Source organism: Rhinolophus ferrumequinum, chromosome 6 (genome assembly GCF_004115265.2).
Source record: "Rhinolophus ferrumequinum isolate MPI-CBG mRhiFer1 chromosome 6, mRhiFer1_v1.p, whole genome shotgun sequence".
Taxonomy (NCBI): domain Eukaryota; kingdom Metazoa; phylum Chordata; class Mammalia; order Chiroptera; family Rhinolophidae; genus Rhinolophus; species Rhinolophus ferrumequinum.
The window spans coordinates 81322350-81346730 of record NC_046289.1 but is presented as its reverse complement, the minus strand read 5'-3'; the positions used below and the strand labels follow the sequence as shown (position 1 = coordinate 81346730).

The window sequence follows — 24381 nt, the reverse complement described above, 5'->3', positions numbered from 1 at the left end:
GATGGGAAGACTTTTCCTGTATTTTCCTGTATAGAAATATTTTAGGCTTTGCAGGCCATATGGTCTCCATCCCAACTACTTAATTCTGCAGTAATAGTGCAAAAGCAGCCATAGACAATATGTAAACAAAGGGGTGTGGCTATGTTCCAATAAAACTTTATTCATGGTCACTGAAATTTGAATATTTTCTAATTTCACATGTTAGGAAACATTCTTTGAATTTTTTCAACCATTCTTAGCTCAGAAGCCAAACAAAAAGAGGCAACTGTAGCTTGCTGATCCCTGCCATAGACTAATGAAGCGTGAGCTATAGGAGTAAGCTGTGAACTTCAAGACATATCAAGAATGTCAGTGACTCATCCACCCTTCATTAAAGAGTTACTATTGGACACAACATTACCTATGTACTATACTTGACAAAAAAGTTTACCCTGAGTTGAATAATGAGAAAACAACTGGACACATCCAAACTGTGAGCCATGCTACAAAACTGGCCTGGACTCTTCAGAAATGTCAGTTATGAAAGACTAAAGAAAAAAAGAATAAACATGCAGGGAAATTGTTGAAGACTAAAAAGACACAAAACCTAAAAGCAATGTGTCACACGGGGTGTCATGCGGGGTCTCAGCTCCCACTCCCCACATAAGAACGCAGGACACGGTGAGGCCAAAAAGCAACACCCACGGAGCCATAGATAGGGGAGTCATACCACTATATTCTCGCTGGCGGCTGGGTTGGAGACACAGAAGGCGGGAGCCACATTATACGCAACCTGCCGTCCACTTCTCTCTGCGAACCAACCTCACTTGCTAGCTGCAATCCGCCGTGCTAACTGCAATCCGCTCTTGCTAGCTCAGCCACCATCTTCTTGCTAGCCCCCATTTGCTGCTAGCGTAGCCAAGGCAGTTGTATTAGTGGCCAATAGCTCACTGGTTACAGCTGACGGCCAACTAGCCACAGCTGATGGCCATCTACTACCTGAGCCAGCACCTTTCCTTGTGAGACTGAGAGCCTGGAAACTGCACTCCTGGCTCTGTCCCCACACAATGTGTGGTCTTTGGTTCATGGATTAAAACAAAAACAACTATAAAAGAACATTATTAAGGTATTTGGAGAATACTTTAATTAGGGTATTTGGAGAAAGTTGAATGTGGAGTATCAGATATTATTATACTGATGTTACATGTCTTGGGTGTGAGGATGGAACTATATAGACTTGTAGAATAATGCCCTTTTTCCTAAGTGACATATGCTGAAGCATTTTCAGATGAAGTGTTATGATTTGCAATTTAATTTAAAATGGTTCATTCACACACAAAAGTGTGTGTGTGTGTGTGTGTGTGTGTGTGTGTGCAGAGAGAGATGAAACAAATGTGGTAAAATAGTAACAACAAATGAATCTGACTGATGAGTATGCAAATATTTTACTACTCATTCAACTTTTATATAGGTCTGAAATTATTCAAAATAAAAATTGAAAAGAGTATAGAAAAAAGGACACAGTTGTAACTTTAGTTGTTCAAGTCAGAAAATTTTGAAATATAAAATTATAGTGCTTGAAAAATATTGTATTCAGTAAAATTCTAAAATACCAATTTCATTTGGAAATGAACATAATTTAACTTGTAAGCAATAGCTAAACGACTTCAGTCTGTTTTATTATTTTCATCTAATTTATTTCCAGGAATTACAGCATGGGTAAAACCTAAGGTGGACGAACCAAACACAACAACATTTCAAACTCAGCTTCTCAAAAGCCCTGAATTTAGATTGTTCTGTTGTTGTGTAAGATGCATATTTAATCAATGACCAGAGATCCAAAATATATTTTTTCTGTAATTAAAACTTTCAAATACAAAAAACACTTCACTTCTTCTAGTAGTCAGATCCAGATAATTCTGCATACTATTTTTGCTCACTAGGCTTTTTTAAATGTAGAGAAACTAGATAGGAAACAAAATCAATGGGTCATCATTTAATTTGGAGAAATCAATCTATTCAAGGACGTCAAAGGCACTTTCACAAGAAAAGCTGTAAACCTTTGTAGGCAGAGACCATGTTTTAGTTATCTTTGTATCTCTAAAGCCAAACAGTGCCTCACACAAGTAGCTACTCAATGAATGTTTGTTGAATGACTGAATGAATAAATGAATAAATAAATGGAGGGGGACCCTCCCTGGTAAGCTTTGGATGTGATGTAAGGAAAAGATTCATGATGACTCTGGCACTGGACTGGGCCACTGAAGGAAGTAATGGATTCTTATTTATTTATTTACGTATTTATTTATTTATTTATTGAAATTTACAATAATAGAATAAACATATATCTTGAATATATTTTTAGAGAAAACTTACCACTTAAATGTTCAGATACTTTTCTACATATATGATGATGAAGACAGCTCCCCAAATTTCAAGGATTCTGTCTGTTAACATTCACTCAGGTTGAAATAGATCTGAGAATCCTGACATATGAAGGGCTGTTGAAGGAATTAAAGAACAAAAATCATAGCAGCTGGGAGAGGATGAGTAACTGGCCTCAATTATCTTCAGGGATACCAAAGAAAGAAGGGGTAGAAATCCTCTGAGCAGTTCATCAGGAAAGAATTAGGGCCAGTGAGCAAAATTAAAGATGGGGGAAAGGGGTCCTATGCAGAATTTCGCAACCTAAGAAATAACATTCTAACAAAGAGACACGCCCAACAGTGGGACAGCTTGCCTTAACAGATAATAAACCACTGTCACTGGAAGTGTGCAGACTGAGCTGGTGTGACCATTTTCAAGGGTGACTGGGGAGGTAGCGCCTACATAGACCAAGAGATTTGAGGCTATTCCGTCCCTTCCAACCTGGATAAACTTTGTTCAATAAACCTGAAAGTCATTCTACAAATTCAGTGTTAATACTAAGTAGATTGTTAACAAGCAAATATTTTCAATACCTGAAGGTCTTCAATGAGCATACCACAGGTAAACAACAATATCACGATCTGGTTGTTCTTTGAATGTTTTACCAAGAGACGTAAACTTGGCATTAGTTACTACTCAAGACAAATGTAGGTTGTCTCAGTATATAAAAAGATAACGTACCTCAACAGAGATCCAGAATGCTCATAGGTATTTCAAAGATACTAGGATTTGTTCTTTCTCTACGTCTTGGGCCACTGTCCCTGTTATCTTCTGTTATCCTCTCAAGCCTAGCTTATTTTCTACAGCTGCCTCCTAACAAGACCTTATCTCTAATCTCTTCCCCCTGTAATCATTTTGAGCACTGCAACTAGATGTCCGCCTAAAACCCCTTGCTATTCAAAAGTCTAAAATGATTCATCAATTTAGAAATATGGATGGAAAAGATTAGAAGGGGCAGGAAAATGCAAATAGCCAGTAGAATGGTAGAATTATAGACTAGTATTTTTAAAATGTTCTTGGTGCACTATTAATAAAGATCTAATGATAAATAAAATCAGGTGCAAAACAAAGCCTGTACAACATTTCCTTACTATCTAGCATGTCACACACAAAAGCTCCAACTTAACCATTTAGAAGGCCCTTCATTAAGTCTCCCAACTTACCTTTTCTCCTATACTCCTGCAATAGGCTTCACTAATGTCTATTGTCTCACTTTCTGCTCTCCTGTAGCCCGTTTCTTTCTCTTTGTCCCTCGTTGCTGCTTCTGTCTTTGTGCCTCTTTCATCACTTTGCTTTCTCCCTTACCTGCAGGACAACTAGTGCATCTCATGTGTGTGTTCACTTCCTTGTAATGTAGGTAAGCCTCCTGAGGGAGTACATTCATCATTGCATCCCCTGCAACTAAGAATGCCTTACAGATTAAAAGTGTTAATAAACTATCAGTTGGATGAATGATTGTCATTTCTGTGACTATATGACTCCATAACATTATTTCCTTTTGAAATTTGATATCAATTGATTATACATGGTGTGGTTTTCTAATTGCATTGTATCTTTTCCTAGTTGTTTACATGTTTTAGAGTGGGTCTCTCAAAAGGAAGAGATAAATGTCATCAATATTACCTAATTCAATACTTCAACAAATTTTTATTGAATACCTACCGTGTCAGGCACTTTAGTAGGTGTTAGAACATAAATTAATAACTGCATGTAACAAGAGCAGTAAAGACCAAATGGAATATTTCTTAACTAATTTCTTTTACACAAAATAAATACACGTGAAATTTATGGTCTAAATGAAAATAAGAGTCAAATTTTCTATACTTTTCTACCATCTTTCTATCAAACACATTCAAAAGAATTATATAAAAGAAATATAAGATGTACTAAGTATCCTGAAAGCCAACATTAAACCATTAATGATATGTAAAAATTTAAAAAATAAAAGGATATATTTTTACGGGTTTAGGGGAACTGGCATTTAATCATTTGTGTTCCAAGATCTTTATAGTGATCAGAACGATTTTGAAAATTGTGAAGTCTTCATGTGTAGACTCTAGTTTAAGTAATTTTAAGCCTCTTATGCAATATAAATATTGTGGAAGCTGCGACATGTTATATATTTTCCAGAACCAGATGCAATAATTTGGTAAAGAACACAGGTAGAAGAGATCACTAATTTTCCTTTTCCCCTAATAAGCTATGTTTATTATGCCAATTTTAATTACCATGCAATCTAATGGATTTAAGGCTTATATTTTCCACATCACTAGACATCACAAACATGAAAGCATTTCATACTGTCATTATACATCAGTGTTTGTACTTGGTTATACATATATACAGAAATTATTCACACATCTTAACCTTGCTATTTCCTCCTTTCAAACCAACCTAATTTTACCGTGAAAGCAGCTTTTTAATAAATGGTATAAGAAATACAGCAAGGCACACTTTTTTTAAAAAACTTTTTCTCATTACCACCTCAAGAAGCATAAAAAACGAAAATGTTGTACATAATTTAATAGTACAATGTCACCAGTTTATAATATACAACACCATACAGTTGTTTCTTGAAGTGCTGCATAGATTATTATTTTTTAAATAAAAGAAATAAAATGGCGCTTTTAAAAGTTGCTTAATTTTGAAAGAAGGACCAGCGTTTCTTCTCTATGCTGCAATCAAATCAAATGTTGGCCTTTTAGGTAAAATTGTATTTCAATAAACATAGGCATCCTACCATTACCAAAAAAAAAATTCAGATTGAACATGAACTTGGTCAAATACTGGCAGGGGTTCATTCCAGACAGGTGAATTTAATGGACCATCAATTTGGTGAGCTGCAGAACTTTAAGGAGCAGACGGGGAGGGGAGGACGCAAACAGAACAGTCTTGCTGGAGAGGCGGGGCTGGTAGAGGTAGCTTGGGACAGGAACCCACGGGAGAACAAGCAGCTTCAGAGACAGTCACCTCAAGAGAACCAGTGCACACATCCAGATCACAAGGCTCATGTGGACAAACTGCATTCGGAAGCAAGGGTCATCTTGGGAGAGTTCAGTGTAACAAACGGCAGTGACGTGATGGAGCAGAGACCAGCCCGGGGTGGGAGCATGAGGCCACCCCAGAGTTGCAGCCAGGCGTACCTACAAGAAACAAAAAACGTACAAGAAAAGGTTTCAGAAATGTCTGTTTCATTGGCAAAACCCAGACCTCTGAGGAACCATTGAAGGCTACCGTGTTGGGACTACCAGCTAATATTCTGAAATAAAAGGCTACATAAAATATAAAGTGATTTTAATAGCCCAAGTTTCACATTATGAACAAAAAAATTCAGAATCAATTAATGTGAAAAATACATTGATTAAAAAAAAAAGACAAGGTTTTAAAGAAAACAAGAAAAAAAATCATTTGACTTTTCCCCTGGATCTCGTCTATTCTTTTGCTTGTGGACTCAGTTTAAAACACTCAAGATAGGCTCAAATCACTATGAAAATGTGAGGCTGCCAAGTGATGCAGCAAAGTATCAATAAGTGATTCCCAGCTAGAGAACGTAGGCTCTCAGGTTTAATCCTTCCTGCAACAACTGTATGTGTGACCGTGGAATTCAACAATTCCACTATTATATAGTGGTGACATACGCGGTCTGACAATGAAGTTCGCGAACTCATTCTAGAAACAGTGCTACATACCTCACTGCTGAATATCACTATGGTCACCTTCAAAGTACTCCCCCCTTGGGAAGCTATGTACTGACATAGCTAGTCCACCCTTCAAAGCAATTTTGGAACTTTTTTCTGGAATGGCCATCAGAGCTGTTGTCCTATTACCCTTAATGTCCTGAATGTCATCAAAATGTCTTCCTTTCAATATTTCCTTTATCTTTAGGTAAGGAAAGAAGTCATTGGGGGCCAGATCAGTTGAGTAGGGAGGGTGTTCGAATAGTTATTTGTTTACTGGATGAAAACTGTCTCACAGACAGTGCTGTGTGAGCTGGTGCATTGTCCTGATGCAAGAGCCATGACCTGTTGGCAAAAAGGTCAGGTCATCTAACTTTTTCACACAGCCTTTTCAGCATGTCCAAATAATAAACTTGTTTAACTGTTTCTCCAGTTGGTACAAATTCATAATGAATAATCCCTCTGATATCAAAAAAAGGTTAGAAACATCGGCTCAACGAGTTCGCGAACTTAATTGTCAGACCTCGTATCCATAACATCGTGAGACTCCCACCTGTTGCAGCCCCTTGCCTATAAAAGGGTATAACTGGGGTTTCCAGGTCAAATATAAATGCATTTCATTTAAGGTACGGACAGCATTGTGCAAATGAAAATGAGTCAATTATTTCTGTACCTCAGATGGCTCAGACACAAATTTGTTCCAAACTCAATTGTTTCTGCCTATCTCTAAGAGGCTAAAAGCAACCTGCTGAATGTGAGCAACAACTCAATTCCAGGTTAAGGCAACACAGAACGCAATTACTTTAGGTGCTCTGACCAGCTCTCAAATAAAGCGGCCTTTTGCGTGCCAGGGTTTAAGCTGAGTTCGGAAGTCTGATGTCAGGTTGCTTTATTCTCCCTTTAGAACTACACATTTTCATTCTCTCTGTCTTGCTCTCTTTCTCGCTATACTTGCAACCTGTTTGAGAGCCAGAAAGTCTTTAGTTAATATGGTTTGGCTGGAGCCACAGGAAGCTGGGAAGAGAGACAGGAACAGATGGGATGAAGTATGGAACAGTAAAATAATGTAGCAACTCAAGAAAGAGCATTGTTCAAATGCTCAGAACATGACTCATTTGTAAGCTGGCCACTGAGGTGAGGCAAATCTGGTCTCACTAAATGCTGGTATTTAAATTCTCGCTGGATAATCAACTCTTTCAACTTGGTCCGCTTGGAAAGGGGCAGCCCAAATTGGCTGAAACATAGATCTGGGGGGGGCGGGGGTGGTGGTGTGTGTGTGTGTGAGATGCCCAATAAAATCTTCATTATTTAGCCTGGTATGGCTATTCAGAAGTGCTCGATAATTTAAAAAAAAAAAGAAACTTCACATCCACCAGAACCTTGATTTCTTAAAGTGATTTTAAAGGTAACTTTGATAATATTACACTTGTATTATTTAGTAAGAACGAATACAGTATCCCCAGGAGTAGTTTCTTAAACCTACTTGGCCAGTTTTGGGTCATATTAAACACTTAGTGGCAATCTAATTAATAGAATGAAAATGTGTGGTGTGTACATGAGAAATGTTTGCTCTTACAGCTTTCTCAGTTTGTAAAAACTGAGCAGCAGCACCTTTTACTGTGTATGTGTATGCTTGAGCATGTATAAATACAAGTAAATGCCTAAAAGCTAAACTCCACGGGCCACCAACTATCACATTTGCAGATCAGGAAAGTAGGAAAAGCAATGGAGCTAAAAAGTTCCCAAGGAAATAATAGGCATCCTAAGTACATACAGCACCCCCCACCCCCCACCCCCCACACACAGTAAAACAAAGCTGAAAACCAGAGCAAACCAAAAGGGAAAAAAAAAAAGTACACACTGGCTGCATGTGGTGAGTTAAATTTTTATGCCACAGGATTTCTCCTGCATGAAATTTAGGGTTAAATCATTCACCAAAGAGCAGAGGCTTATGATGAGGATTATGAAGAACTAACTGTCAGAATACAGCAAAAAGATTAGTGCAAAGTACATGTCGTAGGCAGGTCCTCGGAGACACTCCAGACATACATTATGTGCTTCCTCCAAATTAGGCAGAAGTGTCTGGATCTATGCAGTTGCCTTACCTTTGATGTGATTTGCTGTAACTGACCTCTCTATTTTTGTAGAAACATGACACATAAATGAAAAGAGCGAGAAGCACAGCAGTGTGCCTGGAAATCAGTGCAAACACACACTGTGTTAGGTAATGTTTAAACTTCTCAAACAGTTTCAGTTGGGTTTTTAATTAGAACACAGTAAATGAAAAACCTTTTCAAAAATTTTTGGAAAAAATAATTGTTATTGTTGCAGGCTGTATTGTTATTCTAAGTTATAGCTCTTCTGGATAACATAATAATTTCATTATCTGAGAATTTATTTCTGAAAAAAAACCCCAGCAAGTTGAATTTGATGCATTTTATTATCCTGATAAAAAGAGCACTCCAACTGATGGTCTTCAAACGGGTTAAAAAAGTAGAGCTTTTGCTTTAGCTCTTTTGAATCTTGTAGGAAACACAATGACAGCAATTAAGTTTTATAGACCTGAAACCTCATATTTACCAAACAATTTTACTATGTATTCCTGACATTTAACGCTGAAGTCATGTCAGCATTCTGAGATTAAATAACTTGTTCTGGTTGGTAGTATTTTACCAATATGTAAATCTTTATACCCAGGTATACATCCTAAGGACTGGTGAAAAAATTACGCATCCAGGTGTTTTGCATATATGCTACTGAAAAAACTGAATAAGAACAGTAACTATGGCTATTTAAATGGCCCTAGGCTGATAATGAGTCACTTGGGGGCGATGTGAGTTCTGCAGAAATAAAATCTGGCTGCTTCTCTCCTTGCCTGGGATAAGGCCAAGCATTGCATTGTGGGGGCTCAACAAAATAGTGCTGACTGGCTGGCAGACGGCTGATAGTTTTACACGATCCCTGCCTGTAAAACGCAAGGGTTACACAGATCCATCAGCACATTCACTTCCCCGAGTCTAAAGATGGAGCTGCTTATCATTTACATTCCCTTTCAATTCTATGTCTACGTCAGGGAGAGAAGAAATCCTCAGTGTTCAAAAGAGAGGAGTGAGTCCTGGAGGTTTCTCCAGTGCCGGGGCTTCTCAAGCTCCGGATCAGCACGACTAGTGACTTGAGGGTCACAGTCACATGATGTCCCGCTCAGAGTGGTGTTGCTTTCAAGCCTTTATCCCCTTTCAGAGAACAAAAATCAGTCAGGCTCTACCAGCCCTTCTGCGGGGTTGGCAGAGCATGCACTACAACTGGCTCCCATAGAACTTGTTTGGAAGCAGCTTGTGGAATCACAGTTCCTCTCCCTTAATGGTCAGTTTTATTGCATACTGATGGAGAATGTGATAATAGGACGGACATGTTTCACAGAAAATACATTTCTCTCGTTCCTACTTTTGTTCTCACTTGCAGCCAGTTGTACATAGAGTCTGAAACAGAAAACTTAGTTGAGCTATATTAGTAAGTAGGAGGTCCTTCTTCAATTTTGCATACCGAGTTTATTTTTAGGACATATATATATATATATATGGTATGGATTCCCTCCCCCCTTCATTTCTAGCAGCTCTACACAGGATCACACATTTTAATGAGCCTAGGGCACAGGTGTTGCAGGAAAAAAAAAATAATGATGTTTGCCATTCATCTTTCAAATTAAATAATGTGTTTTTAAATAGTAACTTTTTTCATAATACATTATGGGAACAACATTTATCTGTCACATTTTAAAAGATGTATTTGTAATAAATGTAAATTACTTTTAGAAAATCAGTAATTAGGCTCATCAAAAAAATAAACAATCTGCCACAAAAAAGATAATCTTTAGCATAGTTAAGTATAATAACTGTTATTTGAATAAGTTAACAAATTAGGGTAGATTGCTTCTGTAATTCACTTCCTATAGCACAAGTTTAGGTTATGGCATGAAGCTTGGGGGCTAGAGACGGCGTTTAGAACCTCATACTTTCCCGAAACACAACTCTCACAGTCAAAAGCTCAGATTTTCCTTCAACTTGATTGAGAAAGTGTATTTATCACTGGGGCTTAGAAATGGGAAATAACAGAATTTTTGTGTCCCTTTTAGAACCACAGCCTCAGCTCGGAATTATCCATCAATAGCTGTCTTCTTAACTAGGAAGAGTGGAATGACTTCCTTAAAAAATTTGATGGAAATCATCCTGTCACCTTCAGGCAAAATTCAAAAATTCTGTTTTTATCAAAACGCCATTAACTTGCCGGTATTCTTTCTGTATTTGCTTTCAGGGCCTGTTCTCAGTCTGCGCGTGGATAAAGACCAGCCTCCTCCTTACCATCAACTTTCCCCTCCTGTTTGAATTCTCAGGCTTGGCCCCGATTAGGAGTTGTGACAGCACAGCCTTCCACGGGGGAAGCAAGTGTGATGATAGTTACTTTAGACAGAAGCATAAAAGGAAGGCCCAGATCAGGAGACGCAGCCTTTCACCTAATCATTGTTCATCGTCAGGCACTGACGGGAGCAGGAAGCTCTACCAAGTAGGGAAGGTTGTGACTGCGCACGCGTTTGGATCAGAGAGTATACTTGAAGTTTGGAGAACCGTTTTCCCTCCCTCAGTGGAAGAATGTGAGGCCCTATCAGTCAGCTACTTCCTCAAATTTTGTATTCTTTTGCCAGAATGATGCAATAAGATAATGTCACTAAAAATGTCATTTGTGACGGTTTTCCCCCCTTTTGCTTCACAGTTACTTGCACTATTGGGAGTATTTCTTCCACTTAAATGTCTTAGTCAGATAAATATTTACCATGACCAGTCATTTTGACTAGTCTTTTCTCCTATCATGGCTTTGTTCACTCAAAGTCATATTTTAAGTATATATATATATATATACATGTACCGGGGGTGCCCCAAAAATGTATACATGTGGACACTTTAGTCAACTTTGCTCAAGCAGTAGTTCGCCATGATCAGAAGTGTCTGGACGCTGATGGTAACCACTTTGAGCACCTCTTGTAATTGCAAAAGTCAAATGTGACTTGTAGTCATCTTTTGTTATCGATATATATTGAGTATTACAATTTTAATAGTTTTTTTCCTTTCTTAAAATGTGTATACATTTTTTGGCACCCTCTGTGTGTGTGTGTATATACATATACATACATATATACATATATATATATACACACATATATATGTGTGTATATATATATATATATATGGTAAAATGTATTAAGTGTATACTAAAAACATGAGAACTATACGTACCTTTCAATGAGATGATTTTCATGCTTGGAGGGGTTACATTCTACCTATGCATATTTATATGTCGCTCTTCATCAAGGTTTAGAAGATTTTCTTCACAGGTTAAAGTTTTGGGGTTAGGATGCAATGCAGCCTTGTCTTTTGGCTGCTGTACCTTTGAGGAGAGTCCTGGAACTCTAGAGTTGGCTGAAGCAGCATTATGTTCTTCTGGCATTCCAGATTCACCTGGCTTTTCTGAACTTTCATTTTCACTGCCCAGTCTTGAAGGAGCAGTCGACGCTGAGCTTTCTCCACAGACATTGGAAGCTTGGGGCAAACCATCCCCTTCCTCTGCAATGTCAGATCCTTTTTGAGGGGGAGGACTTGAAAGAGCCACCGTGTCGGCATCATCAGCTAAGAGAGAAATGTCGCTGGATCTGGAGGAGCCTGCTCCTGCTGGTAATGGCACTGTGGCCTCACCAGGACCTGCAGGGTCATCTGCAGGAGGCTCGCTGGAGAAACTGGGCTCATCTCCATCAGGGTCATCCTCAATACAGGCCTCGAAGAAGCACTCAATGTCTTCTTTGTCTTCTAGGCCAGAGTCGGTCACGTCCAGGGGCAAAGGAGTGTTGCTCTTCTCTTCTATGTAACTGGTGACCTCACCACAGTCACTATCGTGAGATGAGAGAGATAAGTATGAATAAAAGTCCCCTTTTCTCAGCTGGATGGGTCGGTGAGAATGTTCCAACACTTTCTCTTTGATTTGAGCTAACGAAGTAGGAGCAGTGGCCTCATTTTCAGGTTGAGATTTACTTTTGAGGGCAGTGGAAGCCATGTCAATGATTTCTTTCACAAAGTCATGGACTGAACAATCTTCAGCATCTTTTGGATGGAAAACATCTGGCTCACAGTCGCAACAGGAAATGTCGCTGATAGAGGTATTTTCCTCTGTGTCATTTTTTTCAAGTGCAAGGCAGCAACCAGAAGATTTTCCAGCCATACTTGGCGCATCATTAGATGAAGATCTCAGTATATCAGAGTCCTGTCGATTGGTGACTCTGGTTTCTGAAGGCAGTTCTGGGCAGGACTTCTCAGCGGGAGTAGAAGCAGCCTTTTGATTTTCAAAATGGTGGTGGTTTTGACATTTCTTTGGAAGATGTCTAACAGTGTGGGGGACACTTTCCTTTCCAGCAATGTTTGAATCATCTGAGCTCTCCATAAATGCTTTACACTTACAATGCTCACTCTCTGAAACGCTTTTCCCGGTTGAACCACGATTTTCCAATTCCTTTGAAATCCCATTAAGTTTGTCCTCCTGTCTTTCTGGAGTACTTTCTATATTGCCATTTTCCATGTCAGCCACATACGGATCTTTATTCACTTTGAAAATATTTGTCTTATTTTCACCCTTTGTCCCTAACTCACAGGTGAGGGATAAATTCTTACCATTTCCGTTATTTTCAAAGAAACGTTTTATGGAGCCATTTAGAAGGGCCTCATTGTTCCGGGTATCAGAGGAACCAGTCATCTCACTACTACTTAAATCCTTACTGCCTCTTATTTCATCACTGAGATTACACCTTCTCTTATCTCTTGTCAAGGAAAACTTTGGTCTAATCCAGGTCTGTAGTTCATTCTTTATATAGTCCAGCCCTGACATCAAGTTGCATTCTTCATAAATTTCATCATCTGTTCCAATACTGGAATCATCATCCTCATCTTTGATGCACAGCTCTTCTTCTGTCAAGGTGAGGGTAGAGCTGGAGAGGAGGTCACTGTCATCTTCATCATCAGTGCAAGCAGAGGTGCAAGAGACATTGACAATCATACTGACATTGACATCGCTTTCATCAGCCACTGAACGAGTCAGGCGCTTCCTGAATGATGCATTTGATTCCGGGATCTTGTTCTTGTGTAACACGATGTCCTCTGAGCAAAGAGAGAGCTCGTCACTGCTGCTGAGTTCTGTAAGGGATGCTGGCGAGTCTTCATTGATAGAAGATGCTATGTCCAATGACAGCTGGCCAGTAAAGGACATCTTTTGGGAACTGCTTTGGAGAGTGATATCGGAAATACTTCGCTTTATCTTTTGCTCTGAGGGGCTCTGGATATTCTCCAAACGATTCAAGAGATCTAATGTCCGTTTACTCAGTTCACCAACTGAGCCACTGCTCACGCTGATGTCCCCAGAGCTGTGACAGCTAAAAAGATCTTCATTGCTTTTATAGGATGTCAACCAACTTTCTAAAGAAGTGCTTCGCTGGAGGCTGTCACTTCCGTTTTTAAAGATGCCCAATCCAAATAAATCCCCCCCCGGAGAAAGGGACTCAATAGACGAACTATGAGATAAAAGGGAGAATTGTTTGGCATTCTGCATGCCAGTGAATGTCTTCTCTACATCACCACTTTTATATGAATTGCGATCCATCTCATGGGATGCACTTGCCAAAATCCTTTCATGGGGCGGTGCATCTGGTTGTAACTCTGTAGCCTGATGTTTAGATTTGCAGGATTTTTTATCAAAATAAAAGCCATGAAGCAGGGGATCCTCCACATGTGCTTTTTCACTTTGTGACTGTTTCATTATCATTGGTAATTTGAGTTTTGAGCCTTGGAGGTACGAGTAATCATAACATGTAAACACATCATGCTTTCCTTGTAATTCTTCTCCCAAACAATCAGGGGTATGTTTGGTAACACTGTTTAAATCTCCAACTTTTCCATTTACACAACCCACTGGTGAAATAGATGACTGAGAGCTATTTGGAAGCTTAATGCGTTCCTCCTCCTCTTTAATTTTTTGCTTTAACATGTTAACTGCATCTCCCATTTGTGGGTCCAGATGTTCAGTTTCAGGGTTACTTGGGGAACCATCTAGCACATTGAGCAAGCACATTTCAGAGTTGGTAGTGGTTTCAGTGTCTCCCTCACTGACGATTCCACTCTCACTGCCTGAATTCTGGCTCAGGTCTCCTCCATGGCATGGGCAGGGCTTCACCAAATTGGAACTGCCCAGAAGATCTGGCAAAGATTTGGTAGATGAAAACGAAGAGTCTTTACTGAGACTCTTAGTTAAAGCAGTAGGCTGTGGCAGGCTGGTGAACTTTGGATTGTTTTTCAGGAAGGGCATGTGGTTGTCCTCATAGAGTTTCACATTGTGGAGGCTGTATACTTGGTAAATGTGTGGACTGGAGGGGGCGGTGATACTTGTGGCATACTGAGATCCCCCGGTGTCACCAGCCTCTTCCTCATAACCAGGGTCCTCACTACCTGTCTCTTCAAGTTTTAAGGAAGGCATGACAGGTCGGGGTTCTTGGTCAAGGTCATTTGAGTCTTCATTCAAACTAATTAACTTGTTACTTATATCAGTTTCATCCCATTCCAGGGCATCTTCGCTGGTCCCATTTAGGTCCATCAAGCCAGGATCAATCACATTCAACGTCTCCTGTGTAGGAGGATGGGGGAAAAAAAAATTAGGGAACACAAGCATGAAAATTTTATCCATTCAAAATCTCTTGGAAGAGACAGGAAAGAAATTTGCCCCAAGCACAGATTTGAAAGATAGCATAATTATAAGCTGTATTCCTCTGTGGAATAACATCCAAAATTATTGAAATAGGCTTTTCTATCGATGGTAATTTGTCACTAAAGGCAATAACATAGATTGAAATGTAAGACTGTTATAGTCAAAATGTAATTTATGGAATTAACCACTTCCTATTGATTCTTCCATATTTTTAACCTTGGATTGGGTGAAGATAAAACTGTCGGGTAAATGAAGGGAAAAGGACAAGAATAGCTATGGTGTCTCTTAAGTCATATTCACTATGATACTGTTTTAGTTCTGGAGTCCACCATGAAATACTGTCTGCGGCCACATATGGCAAACCCCTTCTTGCCTCTGTTCCTGGATTCTCCCCTTGCAGCCGTTTTTGCCTGGGGAAACAGAGTGAAGTTGTCACTCCTGGTAGAGCCATTCATGGTCCAGAGGCTCTCGCTTGCCTCACCTTCCCTCCGCCTTCCCTTTCAGGGTGAAGACTCTTTAGAATTGTCCCTGCTGACCCAAGATGAGCAACACATGACTGGTCCCTCACCTACGTCTTCCAGGACCCTGAGGCTCCGGCACCGGGGTTCCAGGGCAGTCCCTTAATCACAGTTCTCTCACTCTCTCTCTTCCTCTGTCTCTTCGACACAGATTTCATGATGGTCCCTGTTAACTGGTTCCACTGTTGTCAGTCCTGCCCATCGTTCGTCACAGGCAGGAATCTCCCCCTGTAGCCCACCTTCAGCCCTAGGAGAACGGCTACCTGAAGACTTTCCTGACTCCCAAGGACGCAGTAGTCCAGATACTTCTACGCTGCTCTCTGCCTGCACAGTTGGGATCCTTGATCTTTGCTTGGACTTCCTGGTTTTAGCCCTGTGTGGGTAGAGTTTGTGTCCTGGGACACAGCAGCCGGATGGGTTCCTGGGCTCTGTCCAGATACCCTCACCATCCTCACTTGTTGTCCAGCTGTCTGGATTCATGTGAGAGCCAAGAGAGCACATATGGGTACCGCGGGCTCTGTCAGGCTCAACAACAGACAGAAACGCAAACAGAGCTATGCAGTGCAGCCTGTGCTCACGCAGGGGAGCCAGCAAGAGAGGAGTGTGGTTCTCGACTGTGCAGAGTGGCTGAGGTGCTGAAGGTGCTGCGGATCTGCATGGCCTTGGGCACGTCGCTGAACCTATCTGAGCACCAGTCTCCTCACAGCACTCGTTAAAGAGGGCTAGCACTGTCTATCATTCAAGATAATTCCGAGGACTACATGAGCTAATAGTGCAAGGCTGAGAAGGCTGTCAGTATAAGGTGCTATAATTCTTAGTGTCGTAGAATTGCTCGAGAGTGGCCTCAAGTCAACTCATAAAGGGTTCTCACTGCCTCCCTCCTTCTGTCCTTCTCATCAGTCCTTTCAATTTGCTCTAAAAAGCGTAAGGAATTCATGACAGGGTAGGTCCAGAGAAATGTCATACAGTGTAACAGGTCTGCATATTTGCATCACAATTCAGGTATAACAGTCCGGTTGACAACCGGGCCATAATGCTTTATTCCTCGGTAGTGAGAAAAGGGCTTTACCAGCAACACATCAGCAGAACTCTCTTAAGTCCTCAGTCCTTCCTGAAAGTGATACCGTGTTTCCCCGAAAATAAGACTGGGTCTTATATTAATTTTTGCTCCAAAAGATGCATTAGGGCGTATTTTCAGGGGATGTCTTATTTTTTCATGTACAACAGTCTACATTTATTCAAATACAGTCATGTAATCTTCTTCTGGAACATCGTCATAACATACTAAATGTGTCCATCTGGCTGACGATCTTAACCGGGGCTTATTTTCGGGGAGAAAACGGGGAATTAACAACACCACAGAAACCCATTATAAGTATAAAACACCCATTAGCACTTTATTACACTGGATATAAAGAGATTATCTGTATAGCCTGCTTAAGTTGAAAAGAGTCCAGCTACAAAGTAAACATTAATTAAGGGATATTTTTAAATTTTATAACAAATCTTTTCTGCTGCCGCTGTTACAGCAGCTAATTTAGTACACCGGCAGTCACCACACTCGCTTAGGTATGGAGTATAGTCACTGTGATGAATTTTTATTAGAATTTCTGTTTATTCTTTGCTTGCTGATAAAAGCAGTATTAATGACTGGTTAGTATGGCTAATGAATGCTAAAATTTTCAGCTGTAGGAACAATCAATCAGTCTAATCAAATAGTATATTAATTTCAAATACTATCTTGCTGACACTGTACGCTGAGAGTGATAATAAATAATTGAACTGGTCTTGCAGAGGAGCTCTGTTTGTAACTCTCTGGTTGACTTGAACATTTAGCAGCACAGATTTTTTCATGAGAGTCCCAAACCCAGGGGCTCACACTAGATGCAGGAGTTGTGCCATCTGGGTGTGTGCCGGAAGCTTAGCCCAAGTGATGCCAGGAACTCGGATTTGCCTTCCATAACACAGTCATTTTCTGACCAAATGCTGCCTTCTTGGCTTTACAAATGCAAGCCGAAGAAAGTAGAAAACTTACAGCAGTACCTAAAAGAACAAATTCTTCGCTCGATAAAGTAGTTGGAAAGGAAAATTTCCACAGACAATGATTAAACTTTGGGATAGAATGCTACCCTTTTCCCTTCTTAATTCTCTCCTCCTGTAAATCTCTTAAATGTATTGTAATTTCTTATTTTGTGTGTGTGTGCCAATTCCAAGGAACATCGGATGAGATCCATTAGTAAACCGTTCATTTTAGACTTTTAAACCTTACATATGAAAAAAGTGCTACTCATTCTGCCCTCATTCACTCCCTTCTGTTGTGGATTAAATTCTGTCAATATGTTCAATAAAACCTCCATTTCCTCAAGATTTAACCTCAAACATAAAACGTCTCCTGAGAGCAAGAACATGGGGAAAGTTTCCAAGAAGAAGGACATTAGAATATTTATGTAACTAAAAAGTTGTCTTTAAGAAAAAGATGTGTATACAGAGTACTATAACTGGTGGGAAAATTACTTGGTTGAATGCTCTCTTTGATGATAGCCCAACACAGTCAATGATACTCAAGGTAATTAAGCATTTCTGTTGTTTTTCTAGAGGCACTGGTACCTTTTCAAAAGACAAGTGCTCCTGTCTTTGATAAAGTGATAAATCAAAAATGGATGAGCCGGTGAGCTCTGTAGCCAGACCCCCTGGGTTCTCAGGGCATCGGGGTTGGAGGGTAACTCACCTCCTTTCTTATATTCCCACATAGAAAAAGAAATGGATGAACACAAAGCTCTAAGAATATCTGACTGAAACCAAAAGGATGGTGAGTAATACATGAGGTTCCAGTAGAGAGTCTGCAATTCCAGATAATTCTGAATTCAATGAACGTGTGCAAGGGTCTTTCATTCAGAAACTTGTTTCGGTAGTACACAATTTCAGCCTAAACCGAGGGCTCTACATAAATAACTATATACACTCACATCTTTAGAGACCTGCTCAAGAAACAAGTGGAATTAATGGATGCTGGTTTATTTTTTATTCTTAGAAGCAGGTTATTTATATGAACACAATATAAACAGAAAGTAACTAAAAGTGGCTGAAGAAATGAGATGACGACAACGATGATGATGAAAGAACCAAGATTTCACCTGCAGCAAGTAATACATATCCAAATTAACTTCCTTCTGTACTGATATGTTTTTAATTGAATTAGGTCTTCCAGGATTGCATTTCTAGAATTTTCTTAAAGTTTTAGGTTAAATTCTGGGTTTTTATAAGGGATAAGCAACACATTATTAACTAAAGAGTGGACATGAAGGAACCTGGCGTTCTATAAAACAGCTGAATAGAGACCGGATACAGCTACCTCTAGACTCCTTTAATTCCTTTAAAAAGTTCTGTCTTTTGAAAAATCTAAAGAATCTCAAAAAGAGCAGGATGAAATTAAGGTTCCACTCAAACGTTTGGTGCTCAGGATGGGCAAAATGAGTAGGAGGTCTTGCAATTTGTGTTCCCCCTATGTATTCAAGATCCAGGAGCTTACTTGCAAAGCCCCAGGAGAAGAGATTTATCTGCAGAAAAGTAGACTACAACAAAACATACAAATAAATAAAAATGATAAAAATATAAACAGCATTAATTGTAATTGAATAAACATAAGTATATTTACCCTAAGGCTAAAAGCAGACCACATGGAAGATTGAGGGGCCGGGAACAGGAGGGAGAAAATAATATATAGATCAGGGTGGGGAAATCAATTGAAATGAGAGATTGAAATGAGGGGAAATTCCAGCCTTCATATATTCACTCTGCTTTTTTTTGATGCAGTATTTTCCCTAGCACCCACCTTCAAATGTAAAACCAAAGTGTCTGAGCGTTACATGCATTCTTATTTTCTTAAGTTAGACTTAGGTAGAAAGTTTTTTAAAACAAAGACATCAATAACCATAACAAGCAGCTAGTCCTCAGAAAATAGAAAGACAACATTTATGAGAAGTTTGTACGACTCCCGTCTCTTGCTGGGCAGAGACTAGATTCAGAGTTAGCAAGAAAAAAAGATAGATTAAAAAAAGAAACAGGATAAAAAGCAAAAATGTTGACTGTTTATCAACCATTTTGGGACTTGGTCTAGAAACGCAAACACATCCGGGTTTGAATCCTGGATCTCCCCTCTCCTATGTTAGCTGTATGATCCTGGACAACTTATTTAACATTTCACACCTCGGTTCCATCATTTATTTATCCAAGATAATCACAGTACGTTATGTCTACCTTAGAGATTGCTGGGAGCTTTAAATGAGAAAATGAATGTAAGTCCTATGGAGTGAGCCTGGCACAAGGCAGGGACGCGGTGACTGGCAGTGGTCAACAAATATTCTCTGTGCTGACGTGAGAGGAGGACAGTTAAATAACCATAACAATGTTTGCAATAAGACTAGTGGTTGGTTGACTAATCTCCTTAGTACAACCACATGCACATGCATGGAATTCAATGAAATAAACATCACTTAGGCTCCTTACTCACTCCTACTGCACTGTAAATGGGGTGTAGGTTTGTCTTTGCATGCCTTGACTGGGCTTATTCCTCAGGAATAACCAGATGAGAAAAGACACCTGCCTAGCCCTCAGTAAGGCCCATAGCTCAAGGACTTTCTATTTCCTGAGAACAACTTTTTTTTTTTTTTTTTTTTTTACAAAGGCAAGTCCATTGTCTGTGAAATTCTATCACAACTGACACATTACAGCAATCAAATACTGCTCACTATCTATCAGATTGACAATAATGTTAAAGTAACTTGTCTCAGCTCAGAAAACCCTTTGAAAGTCCATCTCACACTAATGATCAAAAACTGTTCTAGTGAATGCTCTTTTTCAATAACGAAGCTGATCAGAAACTCAAAACAGACAAGTATAATAAAACCCCAAGTTATCTCACAAATTTCGCTAAAATGCTTACCAACATGGACATATTTTCTAGTCTCGATTACACAGATATTTTGAAATAGTTGAAAGTAAAAAAATCTCATTAGATGTTGCTTTAAAGTAAGTTTAACATAGCAAAAATTGCCTTGGTTCTCAACAGGGACCAGAGACAAAAGAGAGTCCAATATTGAGAAGCCGGGGTTTTCCTCCCAGATATGTACTCCCTGGGGCTCTTTCTGTCCCGTTTCCACTAGAGCCTCAGTACCTAAGACAGCAACTGGCAGAGAGTAGCTTCTCAAAAAATCCTAATGGAGTGAACTGAAGGAATACAAGACTTGTCCATGGTCTCATGAACTGCTGAAGGGATCTGGGGAAAATTCCTGATATTAAACTCTGCCATGGCAAAACCACCTGGAGAATTTCTGACTTCCTAGCTGGTGCCACCTCTCAGTTATAAAAGGTAGTAGCCTCAAAAATACTGTGCTCACTGAAAGAAGCCAGACACAAAAAAGTCATATAGATTTGATTGTCGAACAATATGGGGGTTAGGGGCACTGACCCCTTTGCCGTCAAAAATCTGTGTATAACTTTTGACTCCCCCAAATCTTAACTACTAATAGCCTATTGTTGACTGGTACTTGTGGATAACATAAACAACAGTGAATTAACACTTATTTTGTATATGTATTATACGTCATATTCTTACAATAAAGTAAGCTAGAAGAAAAAATGTTATTAACAAAATTGTAAGAAAGAAAAAATACACTTACAGTATTTTGTTTTTAAATCCGCATATAAGTGGACCCATGCAGTTCAAACATCTGTTGTTCAAGGGTCAACCATATTGTATGGTTCCATTTATATGAAATATCCAGATGAGATAAATTCACAGAGACAGAAGGAAAATTGGTGGTCTCCAGGAGATTAGGGAAGAGGAGAATAAGGGATCAACTGCTTAATAGATGTGGAGTTTCCTTTTGGGGTTTTAGATGTTTTAGAACTAGAGAGAGGTGATAGTTTTACTACATTGTGAATGTACTAAATGCCACTAAATTGCTCGCTTTAAAATGATTAATTCTATTATGTTAATTTCGTATCAATTGAAAAAAAGTTAACAGGAGTCCTCAGTGCTGTTGAATTTCAGAGCATGTAACGCCATCAACCATAACAGGACTTCATCACTCTACTGAGGACCTTGTTTAATAAAAATGTTACAGTCAATAATATTTCTGAATTCCTTTATATCACTGCATATATTATCAATACAGATAATTTCTTTTATTACAGGCTTTTTGTTAGGTCTGCATGCATGCTCATCATTCTCAGAAATGCTGAAGGAAAGAACATCCTATGTATAGTACTTCTCTTAGTTCAGCTTCACTCATTTTGATGTGCAGTCTCTTTTGAGGAGAAAGAAGTGTGATGAATAGAACACTTATTTGCTGAACCCGCTGGCAGAATCACCAGGGATCTTCTAGGAGCCCAATCCAACTGAATCTCCTTGGGCCTTATTTCCCTTGATTCCTTTTTAGCATTTGACTCCATTTTTCTTGAAATTTTCTCTTCCTTTGACTACCCTGATGCCAAGCCTCCTTATAAAAACCCCTTCAGCTGAGTGTTCAATGACAGTATTCCCACCGTTCTTTCTGCTTTGCCTCTTTTCACTCTACAGACTCCCCTGCCATGGGTTTAGCCACATGAGGTCTGGGTGTCTATTATTTTGAAGGGTAGGTATATAGGCTACATTGAGGAGAAAAGAATTAGAGAAAATGTTGGAGAAGGGGGCATTACAAAAAGAGGGAACAGTAAGAAGCAAAGGTTAATGGGATAGAGCCTGTGGGTACCTTCAAAGGAGGGATGAATGACCAGCAAAGGAAACCCAGCAAAAACCAGGGAGAACTGGCATAATATTCTGGGAGTTAAGAGAAGGACTTTTAAAGTAGTGGATGGTAAAGAGTGTTATAGTTAGAGAAGATGAGAAGAATGGGAGATGAGGAAAGCCACTGAATTAGCAAGACGAAAGTCATCTCTAACCAAAGAAGCTGGTGGATGAGGAAATGAGACAGGATGTTCTCGAGAGTAGCCTGAAGGAATTGGGTTCCACAGTAAAACTGCTGTTGAAGTTGGATGCCTGGTCCTTACCAGGTGCTAATCATCACCTTTCTAATCTTCCAGCACCAGTCTTGGAAGGAGAACAGAAGTGGAGACACCATGGAGGCCGCAGAACCTATAGGAAACCCTTCAATTGCTCTAACGCCTGTTCCCTCAACTCTAGACACAGTAGTCCATCCTGACTCTGTATCTAGTTAAAACAACAACAACCAATCCTATTTAATATTTTTAAATTTGATTGTGTGTGTGAAGAATAGGTTTGCCAAGAACTTTAAGTTTCTATCGTATAAACTTTAAGCTTCTAATATAAACAGGATGATTGTGAGGCTGTAGGAAGGAATTCCATCGAAGAAAGGAGGATACACAAAATATAAGTACTTCTTTCTTCCCTTTCCATAACTTCAGTGTCACTGGAGGGTCTGCCCCCAAAGAAGTGATATTTTGATTAAGACATATTACATTAGTGCCAATAAATTAAATAAATTTAGATATTGTCATAATTGCTACATAGCTCTTAGGTGTATTGACCTCAGTTTTGGTAGTATTAAAGCTAGGTGGCAACAAATGAATGCCTTGCATCAAGCTATTTAAAAAACAAACACACACAGACAAAAAAATGTTAATTATTGTATAAATAATTATTCGTATTTGTTAAGCATCCACTGTAGGAAAGTTACTTTCCCAACTCTAAATGTTTTATTTGAAGTAACTAGGATAATCTACTCCCACTGGCAAATAAATTGTTTTATCTTGACTGTTGCTTTATATGCAAGCATACTCAAATTTGTATTATACTCAGACTGATTAGGAAAACTGGTTTATTTTTCTCTTCTTAGTCACTATTCTGTTTCCCTACAATTTTCCCCCACAGTTTCAAGAAAGTACCTAAATTTAGGATTATTTAAAAATAAACTTAAAAAACACTTAGGAAGAGATTCGTAAATAAAAGGAATTTCTTTATCTGACCTCTTCAGTATTATGTCAAACTGAAACCAAAAAAAAGGAAGTACAAAAGAAAAATAACCACAATAAAGTAAAAACCCAACTGCAATAAAGTGGTAGCATTTTCCTACATTCTACCCCACAGTAAACCTATCTGGATGACAATGATAGACTCGCATGCCAAGTGACATAAGCAATTTTTTTCCTCTTAATGATAACATCTGGCCCCATTTTTCTGGCATTATTCTAGCTGTTTGGTTTTTGACTCTTGACTCCCAGGAGTTGACAAAACATTAGAGTTTTGTGCCTCAGGATGTAATTTTTGCCTCACCCTTGTCGTAGGGAAAAGTGAAAAGTATACTATTGTCTCTTCTTTATGATAAGGACCTTCCATTAATAAAAACCTACCATTTTGAAACTTCCAAAGCTTGTTTATAGTAGAGAGGATATGAACAGTCCTGTAAAGAAGTAAAGTTTGCTAACACATGGGCTTTTCTGTGACATAGCCTTCAGTTCCCAACTTTCAGACTAAATTTTATGAACGCAAGATACACGGTGTGATCCTGAGGTAGCCCAATGCAAAAGGAGTGCTTTGCCAGCACGACGAGGTCTACCTGAACAGCCAAACACCAGAGAACAAGTCACCCATATTCAGGATCCATGCCCTTTGCAAAGTACTTATTATTTGAGAAAATTTCTTATCTTTTCAATGTCAACAAGGTGCATGTTAAGAGCCAGCATTGTCTTATTTCTGTTCTTCATTGTTTGCTCCTCCCAGATAAACAGGGTGTGGGGTTTTTTGTTTGTTTGTTTGTTTTTATTTTAAGACTGTGATTATAACCTACTATTCAGAAAGAAAACTAAGAATAAAATGTTTGCCAAATTGGATAAGCTAATTAAGAATGATCCCCAATGGTAGGTATCCTTTTAATCTCTTTTCCATTTGATCTATACCAGACAACCAAACTTGTCTTGCTTTTCTCAGTTTATCATCTGATTGGCCCAAGGTTTAAGATGATTAACAGGCA

The 24381-nt window shown here is 39.1% G+C and overlaps 1 protein-coding gene across 6 annotated transcripts in view; it reads right to left on the bottom strand.

Moving 5' to 3' along the window:
- Positions 1–1693: 1693 nt before the first annotated feature.
- The window catches only part of AKAP6 (A-kinase anchoring protein 6), a 453949-nt gene continuing 431261 nt past the window's right edge, over positions 1694–24381 (bottom strand). For 4 of the 6 annotated variants that reach the window (XM_033108067.1, XM_033108066.1, XM_033108070.1 and 1 more), the window contains 2 exons: positions 11372–14792; positions 1694–5549 (listed from right to left, as the gene is read on the bottom strand). In XM_033108067.1, the coding sequence (XP_032963958.1) occupies positions 11412–14792 (3381 nt within the window). In that variant the 3' untranslated portion in view covers positions 1694–5549; positions 11372–11411. The remainder of the gene's footprint in view (positions 5550–11371; positions 14793–24381) is intronic. The other 2 variants (XM_033108072.1, XM_033108071.1) reach the window with 2 other exon arrangements.